Raw genomic sequence first — 23,905 nt, 5'->3', positions numbered from 1 at the left:
AGGTCATACAGGCACGTGGAGGCCACACACAATACTCAGCCTCATCCTGAGCATGCCCAGGCGTTGTAGGGAGATCATACAGGCACGTGGAGGCCACACACAATACTGAGCCTCATCAGGAGCATGCCCAGGCGTTGTAGGGAGATCATACAGGCACGTGGAGGCCACACACAATACTCAGCCTCATCAGGAGCATGCCCAGGCGTTGTAGGGAGATCATACAGGCACGTGGAGGCCACACACAATACTCAGCCTCATCAGGAGCATGCCCAGGCGTTGTAGGGAGGTCATACAGGCACGTGGAGGCCACACACAATACTCAGCCTCATCAGGAGCATGCCCAGGCGTTGTAGGGAGGTCATACAGGCACGTGGAGGCCACACACAATACTCAGCCTCATCAGGAGCATGCCCAGGCGTTGTAGGGAGGTTATACAGGCTCGTGGAGTCCACACACAATACTCAGCCTCATCAGGAGCATGCCCAGGTGTTGTAGGGGGGTCATACAGGCACGTGGAGGCCACACATAATACTCAGCCTCATCAGGAGCATGCCCAGGCGTTGTAGGGAGGTCATACAGGCTCGTGGAGGCCACACACAATACTGAGCCTCATCAGGAGCATGCCCAGGCGTTGTAGGGAGGTCATAGAAGCACGTGGAGGCCACACACAATACTCAGCCTCATCAGGAGCATGCCCAGGCGTTGTAGGGAGGTCATACAGGCACGTGGAGGCCACACACAATACTCAGCCTCATCAGGAGCATGCCCAGGCGGTGTAGGGAGGTCATACAGGCACGTGGAGGCCACACACAATACTCAGCCTCATCAGGAGCATGCCCAGGCGTTGTAAGGAGGTCATACAGGCACATGGAAGCCACACACAATACTCAGCCTCATCAGGAGCATGCCCGGGCGTTGTAGGGAGGTCATACAGGCACGTGGAGGCCACACACAATACTCAGCCTCATCAGGAGCATGCCCAGGCGGTGTAGGGAGGTCATACAGGCACGTGGAGGCCACACACAATACTCAGCCTCATCAGGAGCATGCCCAGGCGTTGTAGGGAGGTCATACAGGCACGTGGAGGCCACACACAATACTCAGCCTCATCAGGAGCATGCCCAGGTGTTGTAGGGGGGTCATACAGGCACGTGGAGGCCACACACAATACTCAGCCTCATCAGGAGCATGCCCAGGCGTTGTAGGGAGGTCATACAGGCACATGGAGGCCACACACAATACTGAGCCTCATCAGGAGCATGTCCAGGCGTTGTAGGGAGGTCATACAGGCACATGGAGGCCACACACAATACTGAGCCTCATCAGGAGCATGCCCAGGCGTTGTAGGGAGGTCATACAGGCACGTGGAGGCCACACACAATACTCAGCCTCATCAGGAGCATGCCCAGGTGTTGTAGGGAGGTCATACAGGCACGTGGAGGCCACACACAATACTCAGCCTCATCAGGAGCATGCCCAGGCGTTGTAGGGAGATCATACAGGCACGTGGAGGCCACACACAATACTGAGACTCATCAGGAGCATGCCCAGGCGTTGTAGGGAGATCATACAGGCACGTGGAGGCCACACACAATACTCAGCCTCATCAGGAGCATGCCCAGGCGTTGTAGGGAGGTCATACAGGCACGTGGAGGCCACACACAATACTCAGCCTCATCAGGAGCATGCCCAGGCGTTGTAGGGAGGTCATACAGGCACGTGGAGGCCACACACAATACTCAGCCTCATCAGGAGCATGCCCAGGCGTTGTAGGGAGATCATACAGGCACGTGGAGGCCACACACAATACTCAGCCTCATCAGGAGCATGCCCAGGCGTTGTAGGGAGGTTATACAGGCTCGTGGAGGCCACACACAATACTCAGCCTCATCAGGAGCATGCCCAGGCGTTGTAGGGAGGTCATACAGGCACGTGGAGGCCACACACAATACTCAGCCTCATCAGGAGCACGCCCAGGTGTTGTAGGGGGGTCATACAGGCACGTGGAGGCCACACACAATACTCAGCCTCATCAGGAGCATGCCCAGGCGTTGTAGGGAGGTCATACAGGCACGTGGAGGCCACACACAATACTCAGACTCATCAGGAGCATGCCCAGGCGTTGTAGGGAGGTCATACAGGCACGTGGAGGCCACACACAATACTCAGCCTCATCAGGAGCATGCCCAGGCGTTGTAGGGAGGTCATACAGGCTCGTGGAGGCCACACACAATACTGAGCCTCATCAGGAGCATGCCCAGGCGTTGTAGGGAGGTCATACAGGCACGAGGAAGCCACACACAATACTCAGCCTCATCAGGAGCATGCCCAGGCGTTGTAGGGAGGTCATACAGGCACGTGGAGGCCACACACAATACTGAGCCTCATCAGGAGCATGCCCAGGCGTTGTAGGGGGGTCATACAGGCACGTGGAGGCCACACACAATACTCAGCCTCATCAGGAGCATGCCCAGGCGTTGTAGGGAGGTCATACAGGCACGTGGAGGCCACACACAATACTCAGCCTCATTGTGACTTGTTTTAAGGACATTACATCACATTTGGATCAGCCTGTAGTGTATTTCCACTTTCATTTTGGGGGTGACTCCACATCCAGGCCTCCATTGGTTAATAAATGTGATTTCCATTGATGATTTTTGTGTGATTTTGTTGTCGGCACATTCAGCTTTATACAGAACAAAGTATTCAATGAGAAGATTTCATTCATTCAGATCTAGGAGGGGGGATTTCACTGTTCCCTGTATTTTTTTGAGCAGTGTAGATTGTCTAAATAATAAAGCAAAGTATAAATATTTAATATAACACATCACGTGCAGCGCGATCACGGCTCCTACAAGCGCATAAATCAGACGAGTGCGATCTGATATAAAAGCAGCAATGTTACCAGTGAGGCCGCGCGGATCTGCAGAGTTTTCTCAGCTGTATTCACTCTGAAATCTGATGGGTGTAAGAAAAGAATCGCACGCCATACGGACCATCAGAGCGGCGTCCGATTGTTACAGATACATTGTCATTCTGTAACATAAAAGTGTAAAAGATTTAGAGCTGCTGTAAAAGAATGGATCGTACACAGATGAGAAGCAAGAAAAAAAATCCTCCCTCTTTTCTGGATGAGAATCGGACTGATTTTTATCCGCTCGTGTGACAGTGATTTCAGCTCTGCAGCTCCGTGCTGCAATGTGAGCGCCCCCAACTCTCAGCTGTCACCACCTATTGGGCAACCAGTTGTTGGAAAACCGCTAGTCAGAAATCAGAAGTGGCTGTTTATTTTGTAACAGACAAAAAAAAAAATGTTCACACGCTGAGTCGTGGGGTGAAGGGTCTGGAGGAAGCAGATGTTTGCTGACTTCTTTAATTCACGCTTTCTCCTTAGTGACCACCAGCCCTCGCCCTGTCCTCCATGGCACTGAATTCGACGGACCGGGCCACATAGATGACAGGATGCAGTCGGTGGTCCCTCGGGGACTGATGAACCTGTGCAGCAACATCAATGGAACACAACTGCAATAAGTCGGCAACAATGTAGCAGCATCAGGTTCCTTTCTTGAAAGAAGTCACATGAAGATCATTTTGTCTGCGGTCCATTACAAATATAATGGGCGATAATAATATCGGCACCAATAAAGATTAGGGAACTATAATTCCCAACTCCCCCATACACAAGGGAGCTTGGCAGTGACAGTCGCATCGCCCCTATCAGACTGATCTCTCCAGGGTGGTAGGTGGAAGCCCCCCATACACATTACATGGTCAGTTACTCCTGCAGAAATTGGGGGTCTGTCTGACTTCTATCTAATGTGTATTTGGGGCTTCAGATGTGTTTGGTTCGTCAGTGTAATGATTCAACCATCAACCTAGTAATGTCCCCGGTCACTTACAGACTTGATGTGGAAATTAAATACAAAGTATCTTAGAAAACGTTCATTGCACAATTAGCAGCTATCAGGGTCACAGAGAGAACCTGATTTTGGGGGATATCCCTTTAAAACAGAAATTGCTGTAGATCTTTTATCATCCCCAGGTGGCCGGACGTAAAGCACTAACATGGTGTTATATACTGCGCTGCGAGCGATGGGGAGAATCTGAAACTAAAGTCCAAAATCGGCAGATCGCAGGCGGTATATATAGGATCTCTGCTTCTTTTTTTTTCCTAACATTTAACTTGTCTGTGACTGAGAAGTTATTAAATGACTCTACAGGAAGAAAGATAAAAGAATATTTTATTTATAAGCAACAGATGCAAAATAAATACAAAGTGACAGATAATGTAAATGTATCGGAGACGCGGCCGATCCCGGAGCTCTGCACAACGTGGATTCTGGGCCCAAAATGAGAAATCTTCACGTTATTGACAATCACAATTTTGGGATGTGCGGCATTAATCATCATCACACAGACGTCTGACGTCAGGCCGGTCAGTCACATTCGATGGCTGATGGCCACACGAAGCTTCGGCTGAACGCTCGGCCGGCATTGTGAGAAAACGCCGCTGCCGTCTCCTTACTGCATTCATGGTTTAATCAAAAAAGAAACCTGACAATTCCCATCTATAGGAGCCCCATGAATAATCCTAAATAATCCTGCTGTACAGAACAGCAGCAACGTCGATCCTGCAAACATCCGCTCAGATCAGACGCCGAGAAAGAGGAACGTTCAGTAGTTCTGACAATGGTATAAAATATCCTTCACTTTACCGGATTATTTACATTCTGCACAGTAAGAAATATTAGATTAGAGGGGAAAGGTTCTGGTTGGAAAAGATGTGCCTGAGGGGGACGAGGAGTCTGGAGAGGACAAAGGAGTCCTGAGGGGACAGAGGGGTCCGGAGGAGAGGAGAAAGGGGTCTGGAGAGGAGAAAGGGATCCGGAGGGGACAGATGGGTCTGGAGGGAGACAAAGGTGCCCGGAGGGGACATAGAGGTCTGGAGGAGAGGAGAAAGGGGTCCGGTGAGGACAAAGGGATCTGGAGGGGACAAAGGGGTCCGGAGGGGACAGAGGGGTCCGGAGGGGACAGAGGGATCTGGAGGAGAGGACAGTGGGGTCTTTATTGAATTAAGGGGTCTGGAGGGGAAAGAGGGGTCTGTAGAGGACAGAGGTATCTGGAGGGGACAAACAGCTCTAGAGGGGATAAAGGGATCTGGAGGGGACAAAGGAGTCCAGAGGGGTCAGTAGAGGACATAGGGATCTGGAGGAGAGGACAGTGGGGTCTTTAGTGAATTAAGGAGTCTGGAGTGGACAGAGGGGTCTGTAGAGGACTGATGAATCTGGAGGGGGCAAAAGAGTATGGGAGACAAGACAGTGGTGTCTTTAGTGAATTAAGGGGTCTCTAGAGAACAAGGGGGTCTGGAGGGGACGGAGGAGTCTGGAGGAGAGGACAGAGAAATCTGAAGTAGGGGACAGAAGAGTACAGAGGGAACAGAAGATTCTGGAGGAGGACAGAGGGGTCTTGACAAGATAAAGGGGTTTGGAGAGAGTAGAGGCGTCTGGAGAGGACAGATTATTCTGGAGGGAACAGAGAAGACAGAAGGGGACAGAAGAGTCTGGAGGAGCACACAGGAGTTTGGGGGGGGGGGGAAACAGGGGTCTAGCTATAGAGTTTCTCCCCTCTCCCCATTGACCACACGTGGCCACTTAGCGGAGCAGATTGTTCCTGTGTATGGAGGAGTCACTATCTCCGGTGTACGGGCAGGTGACGAGGCCGAGCCCCGCAGATTGTCTATCTAGGTTTAGTAGTCAATTAACACAAAGACTGAGAATGAAGCAGAAATGTTAGAAAAAACAATTCAGAATTTGTTGAACATTTCTACAGATTGATGCAAGAAAGGCAGAAGGCAAATTATAGGATGAGGTCAAAGGCTTCAATCCTATGTGTTCCAGTTCCCACTATACAAAGAATCAATATAAAACCTTATAAAAATAAACATATCTGTAATGTACAAGAAGTTCTTTGGGGACAAGAAGGCGATCAGACTGTGATCTGCGGCGTCTCTCTGTAGAAGGTCCTCTGATGGGTGGTGCAGGGGACCGGCGGCAGACGAGGCCCAGGATCCATCTGGGGGTCCGGCAGTAAATGCAGACTCCCCGTGTTGTAGCTCTTGAGGGAGTTGTCTGCGAGCTGCTTCAAACCAAGTTGTTCAATCTAGAGAGACCAGAGAGAAGACGTCAGACGCACGGGAAGATGAAGACAAAGGGGCTTTATCCAGACTCCTGAGTTATACACCAGACATGGACAATAGACCTGCTGGAGTTTAGCCGATCGTTCACGTTATTGGCCGAACAATACCTCGGCCGACTGTTCAGCAACAGCCGTCTCTTCCATACACAGGAGCGCTCGCCCAGTGCTCTTATCTCCAGGAGAATAAGGCAATCGGCAGTCAAAATCAGACATCCTCCCCAACAATCATTACAGTGTTGGCCGACCTGAGTCTAATGTGCACGGGTCTTTAGATGCACCGGGAGCTGCACGTCTCCTTACACACTTGGTGCATCTTAGCGCAGCCCATGTGCCAGAAAAGTAAATCTTTTAGTTGGTTATGTATCTTTTTTGAAAGCCGCACCCTTTATAGAAAAAAGTTGCAAACTTTTTGTTCACAGAAAAAATTCTGCCAAAAGTGTGAGAAATGTACAAAATAGGTAAAATGTAACAGTCCTCTTTAGCTCACAGGTTAAGATTGGAAACAACTGTAACAGATCCTGAGCTGTGAGCAGGACAAGGTTTATTCAGGTTTCTAGGGAAAGATGAGATGCACTTAGTGATTGTTCATTCGGAGACAGATACTGCTGACAATGGAAAAGCTGAGCTACAGCTCAGGGTGATACGTTCTTAGACTGTGCTGCCGATACTTGGAAAGCTGAGCTGCGGCTCAGGATGATACGTTCTCAGACTGTGCTGCCGATACTTGGAAAGCTGAGCTACAGCTCAGGATGATACGTTCTCAGACTGTGCTGCCGATACTTGGAAAGCTGAGCTACAGCTCAGGATGATACGTTCTCAGACTGCGCTGTCAATACATGAAAAGCTGAGGTACAGCTCAGGATGATACGTTCTCAGACTGAGCTGGGGATACATGGAAAGCTGAGCTACAGCTCAGGATGATACGTTCTCAGACTGCGCTGTCAATACATGAAAAGCTGAGGTACAGCTCAGGATGATACGTTCTCAGACTGAGCTGGGGATACATGGAAAGCAGAGCTACAGCTCAGGATGATACGTTCTCAGACTGTGCTGACGACACTTGGAAAGCTGAGCTGCGGCTCAGGGTGATACGTTCTCAGACTGTGCTGATGACACTTGGAAAGCTGAGCTGCGGCTCAGGATGATACGTTCTCAGACTGTGCTGCCGATACTTGGAAAGCTGAGCTACAGCTCAGGATGATATGTTCTCAGACTGAGCTGTGGATACATGGAAAGCTGAGCTACAGCTCAGGATGATACATTCTCAGACTGTGCTGACGACACTTGGAAAGCTGAGCTGCAGCTCAGGGTGATACGTTCTCAGACTGTGCTGTGGATACATGAAAAGCTGAGCTACAGCTCAGGATGATACATTCTCAGACTGTGCTGACGACACTTGGAAAGCTGAGCTGCAGCTCAGGGTGATACGTTCTCAGACTGTGCTGTGGATACATGAAAAGCTGAGCTACAGCTCAGGATGATACGTTCTCAGACTGCGCTGTCAATACATGAAAAGCTGAGGTACAGCTCAGGATGATACGTTCTCAGACTGAGCTGGGGATACATGGAAAGCAGAGCTACAGCTCAGGATGATACGTTCTCAGACTGCGCTGTCAATACATGAAAAGCTGAGGTACAGCTCAGGATGATACGTTCTCAGACTGAGCTGGGGATACATGGAAAGCAGAGCTACAGCTCAGGATGATACGTTCTCAGACTGTGCTGACGACACTTGGAAAGCTGAGCTGCGGCTCAGGGTGATACGTTCTCAGACTGTGCTGCCGATACTTGGAAAGCTGAGCTACAGCTCAGGATGATATGTTCTCAGACTGAGCTGTGGATACATGGAAAGCTGAGCTACAGCTCAGGATGATACATTCTCAGACTGTGCTGACGACACTTGGAAAGCTGAGCTGCAGCTCAGGGTGATACGTTCTCAGACTGTGCTGTGGATACATGAAAAGCTGAGCTACAGCTCAGGATGATACATTCTCAGACTGTGCTGACGACACTTGGAAAGCTGAGCTGCAGCTCAGGGTGATACGTTCTCAGACTGTGCTGTGGATACATGAAAAGCTGAGCTACAGCTCAGGATGATACGTTCTCAGACTGCACTGTCAATACATGAAAAGCTGAGGTACAGCTCAGGATGATACGTTCTCAGACTGAGCTGTGGATACATGGAAAGCTGAGCTACAGCTCAGGATGATACATTCTCAGACTGTGCTGACGACACTTGGAAAGCTGAGCTGCAGCTCAGGGTGATACGTTCTCAGACTGTGCTGTGGATACATGAAAAGCTGAGCTACGGCTCAGGATGATACGTTCTCAGACTGTGCTGCCGATACTTGGAAAGCTGAGCTACAGCTCAGGATGATACGTTCTCAGACTGTGCTGTGGATACATGGAAAGCTGAGCTACAGCTCAGGATGATACGTTCTCAGACTGTGCTGTGGATACTGGAAAAGCTGAGCTACAGCTCAGGATGATACGTTCTCAGACTGTGCTGTCGATACTTGGAAAGTTGAGCTACAGCTCAGGATGATACGTTCTCAGACTGTGCTGTGGATACATGGAAAGCTGAGCTACAGCTCAGGATGATACGTTCTCAGACTGTGCTGTGGATACTGGAAAAGCTGAGCTACAGCTCAGGATGATACGTTCTCAGACTGTGCTGACGACACTTGGAAAGCTGAGCTGCAGCTCAGGATGATACGTTCTCAGACTGTGCTGTCGATACTTGGAAAGTTGAGCTACAGCTCAGGATGATACGTTCTCAGACTGTGCTGTGGATACATGGAAAGCTGAGCTACAGCTCAGGATGATACGTTCTCAGACTGTGCTGTGGATACTGGAAAAGCTGAGCTACAGCTCAGGATGATACGTTCGCAGACTGCGCTGTCAATACATGAAAAGCTGAGGTACAGCTCAGGATGATACGTTCTCAGACTGAGCTGGGGATACATGGAAAGCAGAGCTACAGCTCAGGATGATACGTTCTCAGACTGCGCTGTCAATACATGAAAAGCTGAGGTACAGCTCAGGATGATACGTTCTCAGACTGAGCTGGGGATACATGGAAAGCAGAGCTACAGCTCAGGATGATACGTTCTCAGACTGTGCTGACGACACTTGGAAAGCTGAGCTGCGGCTCAGGTTGATACGTTCTCAGACTGTGCTGCCGATACTTGGAAAGCTGAGCTACAGCTCAGGATGATATGTTCTCAGACTGAGCTGTGGATACATGGAAAGCTGAGCTACAGCTCAGGATGATACATTCTCAGACTGTGCTGACGACACTTGGAAAGCTGAGCTGCAGCTCAGGGTGATACGTTCTCAGACTGTGCTGTGGATACATGAAAAGCTGAGCTACAGCTCAGGATGATACATTCTCAGACTGTGCTGACGACACTTGGAAAGCTGAGCTGCAGCTCAGGGTGATACGTTCTCAGACTGTGCTGTGGATACATGAAAAGCTGAGCTACAGCTCAGGATGATACGTTCTCAGACTGCGCTGTCAATACATGAAAAGCTGAGGTACAGCTCAGGATGATACGTTCTCAGACTGAGCTGTGGATACATGGAAAGCTGAGCTACAGCTCAGGATGATACATTCTCAGACTGTGCTGACGACACTTGGAAAGCTGAGCTGCAGCTCAGGGTGATACGTTCTCAGACTGTGCTGTGGATACATGAAAAGCTGAGCTACAGCTCAGGATGATACATTCTCAGACTGTGCTGCCGATACTTGGAAAGCTAAGCTACAGCTCAGGGTGATACGTTCTCAGACTGTGCTGATGACACTTGGAAAGCTGAGCTACGGCTCAGGATGATACGTTCTCAGACTGTGCTGCCGATACTTGGAAAGCTGAGCTACAGCTCAGGATGATACGTTCTCAGACTGTGCTGTGGATACATGGAAAGCTGAGCTACAGCTCAGGATGATACGTTCTCAGACTGTGCTGTGGATACTGGAAAAGCTGAGCTACAGCTCAGGATGATACGTTCTCAGACTGTGATGTCGATACTTGGAAAGTTGAGCTACAGCTCAGGATGATACGTTTTCAGACTGTGCTGTGGATACATGGAAAGCTGAGCTACAGCTCAGGATGATACGTTCTCAGACTGTGCTGTGGATACTGGAAAAGCTGAGCTACAGCTCAGGATGATACGTTCTCAGACTGTGCTGTCGATACTTGGAAAGTTGAGCTACAGCTCAGGATGATACGTTCTCAGACTGTGCTGTGGATACATGAAAAGCTGAGCTACAGCTCAGGATGATACATTCTCAGACTGTGCTGCCGATACTTGGAAAGCTAAGCTACAGCTCAGGGTGATACGTTCTCAGACTGTGCTGATGACACTTGGAAAGCTGAGCTACGGCTCAGGATGATACGTTCTCAGACTGTGCTGCCGATACTTGGAAAGCTGAGCTACAGCTCAGGATGATACGTTCTCAGACTGTGCTGTGGATACATGGAAAGCTGAGCTACAGCTCAGGATGATACGTTCTCAGACTGTGCTGTGGATACTGGAAAAGCTGAGCTACAGCTCAGGATGATACGTTCTCAGACTGTGATGTCGATACTTGGAAAGTTGAGCTACAGCTCAGGATGATACGTTCTCAGACTGTGCTGTGGATACATGGAAAGCTGAGCTACAGCTCAGGATGATACGTTCTCAGACTGTGCTGTGGATACTGGAAAAGCTGAGCTACAGCTCAGGATGATACGTTCTCAGACTGTGCTGTCGATACTTGGAAAGTTGAGCTACAGCTCAGGATGATACGTTCTCAGACTGTGCTGTCGATACTTGGAAAGCTGAGCTACAGCTCAGGATGATACGTTCTCAGACTGTGCTGTGGATACTTGGAAAGCTGAGCTACAGCTCAGGATGATACGTTCTCAGACTGTGCTGTGGATACATGGAAAGCTGAGCTACAGCTCAGGATGATAAGTTCTCAGACTGTGCTGTCGATACTTGGAAAGCTGAGCTTCAGCTCAGGGTTATACGTTCTCAGATTGTGCTGTCGATACTTGGAAAGCTGAGCTGCAGCTCAGGGTGGTACGTTCTCACACTGCGCTGTAGATAATTGGAAAGCTGACCTACAGCTCAGGATGACACTTTTTAAGGAGAGATGGGATACAGTTAGGTGATTTGTTCTGTGACTGCTGTTTTTCAAGATAAGGAAAGATCTGTCATTTTCTCAGTGATTCCACCTTCATCAACTCTTCTAATGAGATGACAGAAGCCTGAGATTTCCCGCAGCATCTCTCAGTCTCTGTATCTCTCTGCGATCACTGCTAGAAAAGGACATTATTTTGCAAGTTGTAAATGCATAAAAATAAAATTATAAAAATAAAATAAAAAAATCTTAAACTATTAGGTTTAAAATAATATCCATTTGTGACAAAAAAATGTAATTTTAGATATAAAACCGAGATCTTAAAAATTCTGATGAAAGTATATTTGAAAAAAGGGGATTTCGGCGCGTGACGTTAAGGACTTTCCCCTCCTGTAGAGCCCCGGTAGTCAGCTCTATGATGTGTAACGTGAATGACTTTCCCCTCCTCTACGCAGCCTGGGATGGGCATGTCGCCCTTCTCACCTGCACAATGATCAGCTTCATGTGGACGGGGGTTGTATCTGGGAACTCTTCCCCAAAGCACAATGTGACTTTGCTGTCCGGGAGTCTCAGCTGACTGGAGTAACACTGCTGGAATTCTGCAGGAAACAACAGAAGAGATGAAAACTGTGCGACACCATCTGTACATCACGCAGCCTATAAGAAGATCAAGGGGACTTTGGCTGTACATGGAGACCCCCACCCATACAATATTCTGCACCCTGCACCTACAGATTATAGCAGCTTTATATCCTGGTTCCCGACCTTAGAAGTCTATGAGGCACCTTAGGACATCACATTGTTTGTGCATGAAGATAAGAAACATTTCCTGCCATATAAGTCAGGTAGTACGCCCCGATCTGCACTATTGCCAAACAAATAGGGATCCTGAACTGACCCCGAAAGCCCATCCTGGCAGGAAATGGTTAATCTACAGCCAACAAGAATTAAGGAAGAGGAATTGAGACAAAGCTCCTGCAGATCTCCGCACCAGTGTCGGTCGGATCGCTCCGCAGCAGTGCCGGTGGGATCGCTCCGTAGCAGTGTCGGTGGGATTGCTTCGCAGCAGTGCCGGTGGGATCGCTCCGTAGCAGTGTCGGTGAAATCGCTCCGTAGCAGTGTCGGTGAAATCGCTCCGCAGCAGTGTCAGTGGGATTGCTTCGCAGCAGTGTCAGTGGGATTGCTTCGCAGCAGTGCCGGTGGGATCGCTCCGTAGCAGTGCCGGTGGGATCGCTCCGTAGCAGTGTTGGTGAAATCGCTCCGCAGCAGTGTCGGTGGGATCGCTTCGCAGCAGTGTCGGTGGGATCGCTCCGCAGCAGTGTCGGTGGGATCGCTCCGCAGCAGTGTCGGTGGGATCGCTCCGCAGCAGTGTCGGTGGGATCGCTCCGCAGCAGTGTCGGTGGGATCGCTCCGCAGCAGTGTCGGTGGGATCGCTCCGCAGCAGTGTCGGTGGGATCGCTCCGCAGCAGTGTCGGTGGGATCGCTCCGCAGCAGTGTCGGTGGGATCGCTCCGCAGCAGTGTCGGTGGGATCGCTCCGCAGCAGTGTCGGTGGGATCGCTCCGCAGCAGTGTCGGTGGGATCGCTCCGCAGCAGTGTCGGTGGGATCGCTCCGCAGCAGTGTCGGTGGGATCGCTCCGCAGCAGTGTCGGTGGGATCGCTCCGCAGCAGTGTCGGTGGGATCGCTCCGCAGCAGTGTCGGTGGGATCGCTCCGCAGCAGTGTGGGTGGGATCGCTCCGCAGCAGTGTGGGTGGGATCGCTCCGCAGCAGTGTCGGTGGGATCGCTCGCAGCAGTGTGGGTGGGATCGCTCCGCAGCAGTGTGGGTGGGATCGCTCCGCAGCAGTGTGGGTGGGATCGCTCCGCAGCAGTGTGGGTGGGATCGCTCCGCAGCAGTGTGGGTGGGATCGCTCCGCAGCAGTGTGGGTGGGATCGCTCCGCAGCAGTGTGGGTGGGATCGCTCCGCAGCAGTGTGGGTGGGATCGCTCCGCAGCAGTGTGGGTGGGATCGCTCCGCAGCAGTGTGGGTGGGATCGCTCCGCAGCAGTGTGGGTGGGATCGCTTCGCAGCAGTGTGAGAGGGATCGCTCCGCAGCAGTGTGGGTGGGATCGCTCCGCAGCAGTGTCGGTCGGATCGCTCCGCAGCAGTGTCGGTCGGATCGCTCCGCAGCAGTGTCGGTCGGATCGCTCCGCAGCAGTGTCGGTCGGATCGCTCCGCAGCAGTGTCGGTCGGATCGCTCCGCAGCAGTGTCGGTCGGATCGCTCCGCAGCAGTGTCGGTGGGGTCGGCCGCTCACCTCTTATGTATTGATTGGTATCGAATATCTTGATAACCTCGTCCCGTTCCAGCTTGACAGATCGGTCTTTGTACGGCATGCAGTTCCCACTCCAAAAGACTCTTCCCTGGCAGAGCCTCTTGATGAAAATCCCATGTCTATTGCTATACAAAAGGACGCCCCTCTCCAAGTGTCCGAACAGTTTCTTGGTGATGTGTCGCTGCCGCTCGCTGGCGATGTAGTCAGAGGACGGGAATCGGATGTTCTCTAGGGCCTCACTCCCAAAAGCCTTCTCTCCAGCCAGGTGACCTGCGGACAGGCGGCATCCTTCTGGCCGAGTCGTTGTGACCTGACTGACCGCTTTCCCTCCGTAATAAAACTGGATAATCATCTGTGACATTGCTGCGGACAAGAAGGATACAAATGAGTGCGGAAATACAAAGCGACATAGGACATCAGGTCACTGCGGACATGGGGGGAGTCATGGCCCCCGTACACATTGGCTGCTTTGGACAACTTCTTCAATGTTTTTGGGGACCTTCAGCTAATCTCTCAAACTTTGGATGTGACTGGAGTATAAGGCGACGTTCCCACGATGAGTTTTTTTTACCTATCTTACATAATGGCTGCAGAAAATCTGCAACATCAAAAACTCACCAAAAGCTGATGGTGTGAACGATGCCTGAGACACGATGTAAAATAAAGTCACATCCGAAGCTTCTGTGACAATAAATGTGAGCAGCAGAGGACATTGTGACCAGGCAGGAGCTTTCCGCAGCTCGGCTGTTTCCCCTGCCGGGTTTCTCTTGCGTTACGTTGCAGTCACGGTTTCTTCACGCCGCGCTCCAGTGACCGAGGGACGTTCTCCTCCATGACAGGAGCGCAGGTGCTTCCTCTATGTGACTCAGTGGGGAAAGTTACGGGGCTCCGCACGCTCCCCCCGGACACTTCACAAATATCTGATACTTTCTATTTATTTGTTTTTAAAGTAAAGAAACAGAACAATGAATGGAAACAACAGATGCAACAAATGTATCAGTCAGGAAAGAGCAAGGATGTATCTAGAAGGAAAGTGATAGGAGGCCGGTGCTTCTGTCCTTACAGGAAAAGTCATGATAGTGTCTCAGCTGCCGTAATTCAGGACTTATCTCGTCTTATCACCCAATTTACAGGAAAAGCTGTAACATCAATAAAGATAAGACATCTGAGGCTCAGTGTGAACAGTAACCTGATTCAATGGCTGCACGTATAGATGTGACCTAGCGATGCATTATTATACCCGCCTGACCTCCGCGTCTACCAGCGGTGAGGACCTGCTCCAGGGATGGGTAACGCTGCCTTTACCAAAACGAACGCTGATTAATAGTCTGTTTACACCGGCCGACCGCGCTACAGATCACTGTTCACACAGATGATCATCATTTCACACAACAATCAAGCATTTTGCTCGTTAGTCCGGTGATCGGCAGCTGATTTACACTGCAAAATTATCGAGAACTTGTGTTACTAGAAAAGCTCAATTACAAATCCTGTAGCGTAAATGGTGAAATAATCCAAAGCTGACCCATAGATGAGGGAGAAGGATGACCCCATATACAGGTGCATCTCACTAAATTAGAATATCACCAAAAAGTTAATTTATTTCAGTTCTTCAATACAAAAAGTGAAACTCCTATATTATATAGAGTCATTACACACAGAGGGATCTATTATATAGAGTCATTACACACAGAGGGATCTATTATATAGAGTCATTACACACAGAGGGATCTATTATATAGAGTCATTACACACAGAGGGATCTATTATATAGAGTCATTACACACAGAGGGATCTATTATATAGAGTCATTACACACAGAGGGATCTATTATATAGAGTCATTACACACAGAGGGATCTATTATATAGAGTCATTACACACAGAGGGATCTATTATATAGAGTCATTACACGCAGAGGGATCTATTATATAGAGTCATTACACACAGAGGGATCTATTATATAGAGTCATTACACACAGAGGGATCTATTATATAGAGTCATTACACACAGAGGGATCTATTATATAGAGTCATTATACACAGAGGGATCTATTATATAGAGTCATTACACACAGAGGGATCTATTATATAGAGTCATTACACACAGAGGGATCTATTATATAGAGTCATTACACACAGAGGGATCTATTATATAGTCATTACACACAGAGGGATCTATTATATAGAGTCATTACACACAGAGGGATCTATTATATAGAGTCATTACACACAGAGGGATCTATTATATAGAGTCATTACACGCAGAGGGATCTATTATATAGAGTCATTACACGCAGAGGGATCTATTATATAGAGTCATTACACGCAGAGGGATCTATTATATAGAGTCATTACACGCAGAGCGATCTATTATATAGAGTCATTACACGCAGAGGGATCTATTATATAGAGTCATTACACACAGAGGGATCTATTATATAGAGTCATTACAAGCAGAGTGATCTATTATATAGAGTCATTACACGCAGAGTGATCTATTATATAGAGTCATTACACGCAGAGGGATCTATTATATAGAGTCATTACACACAGAGGGATCTATTATATAGAGTCATTACACGCAGAGGGATCTATTATATAGAGTCATTACACACAGAGGGATCTATTATATAGAGTCATTACACACAGAGGGATCTATTATATAGAGTCATTACAAGCAGAGTGATCTATTATATAGAGTCATTACACACAGAGGGATCTATTATATAGAGTCATTACACACAGAGGGATCTATTATATAGAGTCATTACACGCAGAGGGATCTATTATATAGAGTCATTACACGCAGAGGGATCTATTATATAGAGTCATTACACACAGAGGGATCTATTATATAGAGTCATTACACACAGAGCGATCTATTATATAGAGTCATTACACACAGAGGGATCTATTATATAGAGTCATTACACACAGAGGGGTCTATTATATATAGTCATTACACACAGAGGGATCTATTATATAGAGTCATTACACACAGAGGGATCTATTATATAGAGTCATTACACGCAGAGCGATCTATTATATAGAGTCATTACACACAGAGGGATCTATTATATATAGTCATTACACACAGAGGGATCTATTATATAGAGTCATTACACACAGAGGGATCTATTATATAGAGTCATTACACACAGAGCGATCTATTATATAGAGTCATTACACACAGAGGGATCTATTATATAGAGTCATTACACACAGAGGGATCTATTATATAGAGTCATTACACACAGAGCGATCTATTATATACAGTCATTACACACAGAGGGATCTATTATATAGAGTCATTACACACAAAGTGATCTATTCCACGTGTTTATTTCTGTTAATGTTGATGATTATGGCTTACAGCCAATGAAAACACTAAAGTCATTATCTCAGTAAATTAGAATAGTTAACAAAAAACACCTGCAAATGGCTTCTTAAGTGTTAAAAATGGTCCCTTAGTCTGTTTCAGTAGGCTCCACAATCATGGAGCAGACAGTTGACTTGACAGATGTCCAGAAGGCAGTCACTGACACACTCCACAAGGTCCCAGAGTCTGGAGGAAGAGTGGAGAGGCCACAATCCAAGCTGCTGGAGGTCTAGTGTGAAGTCTCCACAATCAGTGATGGTTTGGGGGACCATGTCATCTGCTGGTGGAGGTCCACTGTGTTTTATCAAGACCAAAGTCAGTGCAGCCGTCTACCAGGACATTTTACAGCTCTTCATGCTTCTCTGCCGACAAGCTTTATGGAGATGGAAATGTCATTCTCCAGCAGGACTTGGCCCCTGTCCACACGGCCAAAAGTACCAATACCTGGTTTACACACAACAGGATCACTGTGCTTGATTGGCAGCAAACTCGCCTGACCTTAACCCCATAGAGGATCTATTATAGAGAATCTATGGGGTATTGTCAAGAGGAAGATGAGAGACCCCAGACCCCACAATGCAGACGAGCTGAAGGCTGCTATCAAAGCCACCTGGGCTTCCATCACCCCTCAGCAGCCACAGGCTGATCCCTCAGCAGCCACAGGCTGATCCCTCAGCAGCCACAGGCTGATCCCTCAGCAGCCACAGGCTGATCGCCTCCATGCCACAGGCTGATCGCCTCCATGCCACAGGCTGATCGCCTCCATGCCACAGGCTGATCGCCTCCATGCCACAGGCTGATCGCCTCCATGCCACAGGCTGATCGCCTCCATGCCACAGGCTGATCGCCTCCATGCCACAGGCTGATCGCCTCCATGCCACAGGCTGATCCCTCCATGCCACAGGCTGATCCCTCCATGCCACAGGCTGATCCCTCCATGCCACAGGCTGATCCCTCCATGCCACAGGCTGATCCCTCCATGCCACAGGCTGATCTCTCCATGCCACAGGCTGATGCCTCCATGCCACAGGCTGATCCCTCCATGCCACAGGCTGATCCCTCCATGCCACAGGCTGATCCCTCCATGCCACAGGCTGATCCCTCCATGCCATCTAGAGGGCTCACATAATAAATGGCGTTAAACCACCTGCAGTGTCTATGAAGATCCCAGGACTAATACATGAGCACTGAACAATAGAAAATGCAAATATAAGCTGTAACATGTCTCCATGTGATAAAGGAGGGTGCAGCTGATAATGCGACCCTCTATGGTCACCCCTGTACCTGACATTCATCACCCCTCACATCACCCCGCGTCCCCCCATCACACTGACCCCTCGAGACCGCGTCCTCACATCACACTGACCCCTCGAGACCGCGTCCTCACATCACACTGACCCCTCGAGACCGCGTCCTCACATCACACTGACCCCTCGAGACCGCGTCCTCACATCACACTGACCCCTCGAGACCGCGTCCTCACATCACACTGACCCCTCGAGACCGCGTCCTCACATCACACTGACCCCTCGAGACCGCGTCCTCACATCACACTGACCCCTCGAGACCGCATCCTCACATCACACTGACTCCTCGAGACCGCATCCTCACATCACACTGACCCCTCGAGACCGCATGCTCACATCACACTGACCCCTCGACACCGCATCCTCACATCACACTGACCCCTCGAGACCACGTCCTCACATCACACTGACCCCTCGAGACCGCGTCCTCACATCACACTGACCCCTCGAGACCGCGTCCTCACATCACACTGACCCCTCGAGACCGCGTCCTCACATCACACTGACCCCTCGAGACCGCATGCTCACATCACACTGACCCCTCGAGACTGCGTCCCCACATCACACTGACTCCTCGAGACCACGTCGTCACATCACACTGACCCCTCGAGACCGCGTCCTCACATCACACTGACCCCTCGAGACCGCATCCTCACATCACACTGACTCCTCGAGACCGCATCCTCACATCACACTGACCCCTCGAGACCGCATGCTCACATCACACTGACCCCTCGACACCGCATCCTCACATCACACTGACCCCTCGAGACCGCATCCTCACATCACACTGACCCCTCGAGACCGCATCCTCACATCACACTGACCCCTCGAGACCGCGTCCTCACATCACACTGACCCCTCGAGACCGCGTCCTCACATCACACTGACTCCTCGAGACCGCGTCCTCACATCACACTGACTCCTCGAGACCGCGTCCTCACATCACACTGACCCCTCGAGACCGCGTCCTCACATCACACTGACCCCTCGAGACCGCATCCTCACATCACACTGACCCCTCGAGACCGCATCTTCACATCACACTGACCCCTCGAGACCGCATCCTCACATCACACTGACCCCTCGAGACCGCATCCTCACATCACACTGACCCCTCGAGACCACGTCCTCACATCACACTGACCCCTCAAGACTACGTCCCTAGATCACACTGACCCCTCGAGACCGCATCCCCGCATGACACTGACCCCTCGAGACCGCGTCCCCACATCACACTGACCCCTCATCACACTGACCCCTCGAGACCGCGTCCCCACATCACACTGACCCCTCGAGACCGCGTCCTCACATCACACTGACCCCTCGAGACCGCGTCCTCACATCACACTGACCCCTCGAGACCAAGTCCTCACATCACACTGACCCCTCGAGACCACGTCCTCACATCACAATGACCCCTCGAGACCACGTCCTCACAGCACACTGACCCCTCGAGACCACGTCCTCACATCACTCTGACCCCTCGAGACCACGTCCTCACATCACACTGACCCCTCGAGACCACGTCCTCACATCACACTGACCCCTCGAGACCAAGTCCTCACATCACACTGACCCCTCGAGACCACGTCCTCACATCACAATGACCCCTCGAGACCACGTCCTCACAGCACACTGACCCCTCGAGACCACGTCCTCACATCACTCTGACCCCTCGAGACCACGTCCTCACATCACACTGACCCCTCGAGACCACGTCCTCACATCACACTGACCCCTCGAGACCACGTCCTCACATCACACTGACCCCTCGAGACCACGTCCTCACAGCACACTGACCCCTCGAGACCACGTCCTCACATCACTCTGATCCCTCGAGACCGCGTCCTCACATCACACTGACCCCTCGAGATCGTGTCCCCCCATCACACTGACCCCTCGAGACCGTGTCCCCCCATCACACTGACCCCTCGAGACCGTGTCCCCCCATCACACTGACCCTCGCACAGAAACCTCTGCATTATATTGTCGAGATGTTGGAGAGTTTTTCTTTGCATCTTACCGGCGGGCGCGGTGGAATCATTCATGTACATTGTGTAGCCGTCCAGACTGTGCAGACCTAAGGGGAACAGAAACTGCCATCAGTCTCCTACGTCTATAAATCCAGAGAAACCCCAGCGGGTCTGCGCCGACACTCAGGACTGTCCCAGGGACCGTACGACTGTATAACGTCCTGGGGACATTCACCTCGTGACCATCTGTGACGAAATAGCTTCTTATCTTAATCAGCCAGATGTCTAAATTTGCTAAGCCAAGAGAAATACACTATTGTGTTTGTGTTGACTTGTGAATGTATGTATATTTCTGTGGCTGGTCAAGAAGGACATACTATTGTGTATAAACCTGAATGTTGACTTCTCTTCGTCGTGAAACAATGATGTTTGTTACTATGCTAATTGCATATTGTACTAAAGCAAGCTAGGTGTTGATTTAAAGAGCCCCCTTCTATACCAACTATGTCAATTGATTAAATGCACAAACAATGAGACCTGAGCACTGTGGAATAATATCCTCCCCAACTCTTGCCCTGTGGATGTCTACTTGAAAGAACAAATGTGAACTATTTAAGGAACATATGCCTCTGTAGCAGGCAGATTTGAAAGAGACTTTACAAGGAGAATCAAAGATCAGACTCTCTTCAGACCATCAGCTTGGTAGCATGGCTTTATCCAAAGAGACACAGATTTTGATTCTACGTGATTCCATACATTGATTTGTGGGTCAGTAAAGTATTGCCACGCTGTTTTACCCTCACCCTGTGTTGTCTGAGTAGTGTTACGCCCATGGAGGACCCCGGGTCTTCAAGCCATCAATCACACATCACTGGGTGTCGCTGACAGTCAACATAGACCCAGAAACCAATCAATGCAAACGCTTCATGTAGAGTAACAGCCGGAGGAGAAGGGGGTCCCGAATGTGACCCAGAAGTATTGTCCGCCCATAAACCTACCCACACTGTGATTGTACAGCAGCCAGTCCTGCAGGATCTGCTTCTGACACGTGTCCTTCGCCGGGGACGGACTCCGCTTAATTATAGCCAAGTAGTCATCTGAAGACGTCTGCAAGGAGAAGTGAAATCAGGAGATGTGACCAGAATAAGGAGCTCGGTCTCCTCACGTCTTATAGTCTGGTTACTATTAATATATAGACCCCGCTATCAACCACAGACCACCGGGCTGCCAGTCATGGACACACGCATCTTCTACCTGAATGCAGCTGCTTTCTTATATGACCGGCGGCCCCTCCTGACATGTCTGGCGCTGCGGGACCACCGCGTGGTTTAGGATTTAGATCATATACATAAGGTTATTCCATAAAATGTCTTTTCAGGATTACTGCAGACACGGCGTTCTGTCTCACGGACATATAAATCACCGATGCCGCCGCGCTCCCGCAGGACACAAGTGTATCATCCACCTGCACCGCACGTCTCCGCATTGCCACCATGTTACAATGTAACAATGTATCAGGCGACTCGTGCACGGAGGTCCCATCACAGGGACGCAGCGATCATGCGGCCATAATGGAGCAGGAGGGTCCGGTGATGGCTCAGCGGCCGCTTTCATTCCTACACTGGCGCCAAATCCGCCTCATTATTTCGGTTTCTCTTCTCACCTCGATTTCTGACGGGCTGCACTCCATTTCTGTGACGTCATTCAGACAGCCGCCCCCGAGCTTTCCTAAAAGGAGCAAAACCAATGATAGGAGTCAACCAGGAGGTAATCATTGCTGCCAAACAGATCGTTAACGACCAGCAGCTCATTAACGACCAGCAGCTCATTAACGACCAGCAGCTCATTAACGACCAGCAGCTCATTAACGGTCAGCAGCTCATTAACGGTCAGCAGCTCATTAACGACCAGCAGCTCATTAACGGTCAGCAGCTCATTAACGGTCAGCAGCTCATTAACGGTCAGCAGCTCATTAACGACTAGCAGCTCATTAACGGTCAGCAGCTCATTAACGGTCAGCAGCTTACTAACGACCAGCAGCTCATTAACGACCAGCAGCTTATTAACGGTCAGCAGCTCATTAACGGCCAGCAGCTCAGTAACGACCAGCAGCTCAGTAACGGTCAGCAGCTCAGTAACGGTCAGCAGCTTATTAACGACCAACAGCTCAGTAATGACCAGCAGCTCATTAACGACCAGCAGCTCAGTAACGGTCAGCAGCTCATTAACGACCAGCAGCTCATTAACGACCAGCAGCTCAGTAACGGTCAGCAGCTCAGTAACGGTCAGCAGCTCAGTAACGGTCAGCAGCTCAGTAACGGTCAGCAGCTCAGTAACGGTCAGCAGCTCAGTAACGGTCAGCAGCTCAGTAACGGTCAGCAGCTCAGTAACGACCAGCAGCTCATTAACGACCAGCAGCTCAGTAACGACCAGCAGCTCAGTAACGACCAGCAGCTCATTAACGGTCAGCAGCTCAGTAACGGTCAGCAGCTCAGTAACGGTCAGCAGCTCAGTAACGACCAGCAGCTCAGTAACGACCAGCAGCTCAGTAACGGTCAGCAGCTCATTAACGGTCAGCAGCTCAGTAACGACCAGCAGCTCAGTAACGACCAGCAGCTCAGTAACGACCAGCAGCTCAGTAACGGTCAGCAGCTCAGTAACGGTCAGCAGCTCAGTAACGACCAGCAGCTCAGTAACGGTCAGCAGCTCATTAACGACCAGCAGCTCATTAACGGTCAGCAGCTCAGTAACGACCAGCAGCTCATTAACGACCAGCAGCTCATTAACGACCAGCAGCTCAGTAACGACCAGCAGCTCATTAACGACCAGCAGCTCATTAACGACCAGCAGCTCATTAACGCAGACACTGATCCATCATTTACGTCTCAATCCCCCGCTCATATTGTGGGAGATATCCGGTGTTGGATGTGGACTGGGGGGCATCAGCTGCGTAATCCAGGCAGACCCCCCCTCCAGTAGCGCTGTGTCCCCTCCGGTGGGCGCTGTCGTGGTCTCCACAGCTTCCATCTTGGTTTCATTGGGATTTTTCTTAGGAGATACGGTTCACAATGTCTTTTCTCAGCCGACTTACCCTTCTGCTCTTCTTCTGGGACGATCCTGTAGACTTTGTAGGGCTCGGATATATCTAGCTGCGATCTGTCAGTCACCTCCTCAAAGTCAGGACTTTTATTTAAGGCGCAGCGTAACCGCGTCTTCCACGTGGCCGGCTCCGCTCTGTCGCCTTCTTTGAATTTCCCTTTGAATATCGCCCAGGCCTAAAACAATAGGGGTGAAACAGGTGCCTTTTATTAACGGGACCCTTATTCTCCAATCAATCAAAAGAGCAGAAACGCTACAGTGCAAGGCGAGATCAGCAGCTGCCTAAGCCTCCGGCACCGCTTATCTCAGAATGGTCTAATGCATTTACCCAGAAAATATTTGGCAGCGGCCAAGAGGAAAATCTGCACCAATTTATGAGTAGAAGAAGAAGGATATATAGTAATGCTACAGCTTCAGGCATTACCTATAGCTGATCCCAAAAGATGGATCTCCATGAAGAAGTCTCACTACATACAGACACAGGAGGACGGAGATAGTAACAATAAAGAGTTA

General features: G+C 50.0%; 1 protein-coding gene across 1 annotated transcript in view; it reads right to left on the bottom strand.

The window, feature by feature from the left end:
- Nucleotides 1-4,296: 4,296 nt before the first annotated feature.
- Nucleotides 4,297-23,905, bottom strand: part of IRF8 (interferon regulatory factor 8) — a 33,965-nt gene continuing 14,356 nt past the window's right edge. The window contains exons 3-9 of the mRNA XM_073659741.1: nucleotides 23,385-23,568; nucleotides 21,957-22,021; nucleotides 21,292-21,400; nucleotides 20,344-20,400; nucleotides 13,612-13,992; nucleotides 11,804-11,919; nucleotides 4,297-6,159 (exon numbers count right to left, since the gene is read on the bottom strand). Of these exons, the coding sequence (XP_073515842.1) occupies nucleotides 5,986-6,159; nucleotides 11,804-11,919; nucleotides 13,612-13,992; nucleotides 20,344-20,400; nucleotides 21,292-21,400; nucleotides 21,957-22,021; nucleotides 23,385-23,568 (1,086 nt within the window). The 3' untranslated portion in view covers nucleotides 4,297-5,985. The remainder of the gene's footprint in view (nucleotides 6,160-11,803; nucleotides 11,920-13,611; nucleotides 13,993-20,343; nucleotides 20,401-21,291; nucleotides 21,401-21,956; nucleotides 22,022-23,384; nucleotides 23,569-23,905) is intronic.

This window comes from Phyllobates terribilis, unplaced genomic scaffold, assembly GCF_046119375.1.
Source record: "Phyllobates terribilis strain yellow unplaced genomic scaffold, ASM4611937v1 Scaffold_14__1_contigs__length_39327217, whole genome shotgun sequence".
Classification (NCBI taxonomy): domain Eukaryota; kingdom Metazoa; phylum Chordata; class Amphibia; order Anura; family Dendrobatidae; genus Phyllobates; species Phyllobates terribilis.
Note: the sequence above shows the minus strand (reverse complement) of the source record. Positions and strands in the feature narration are given on the sequence as shown.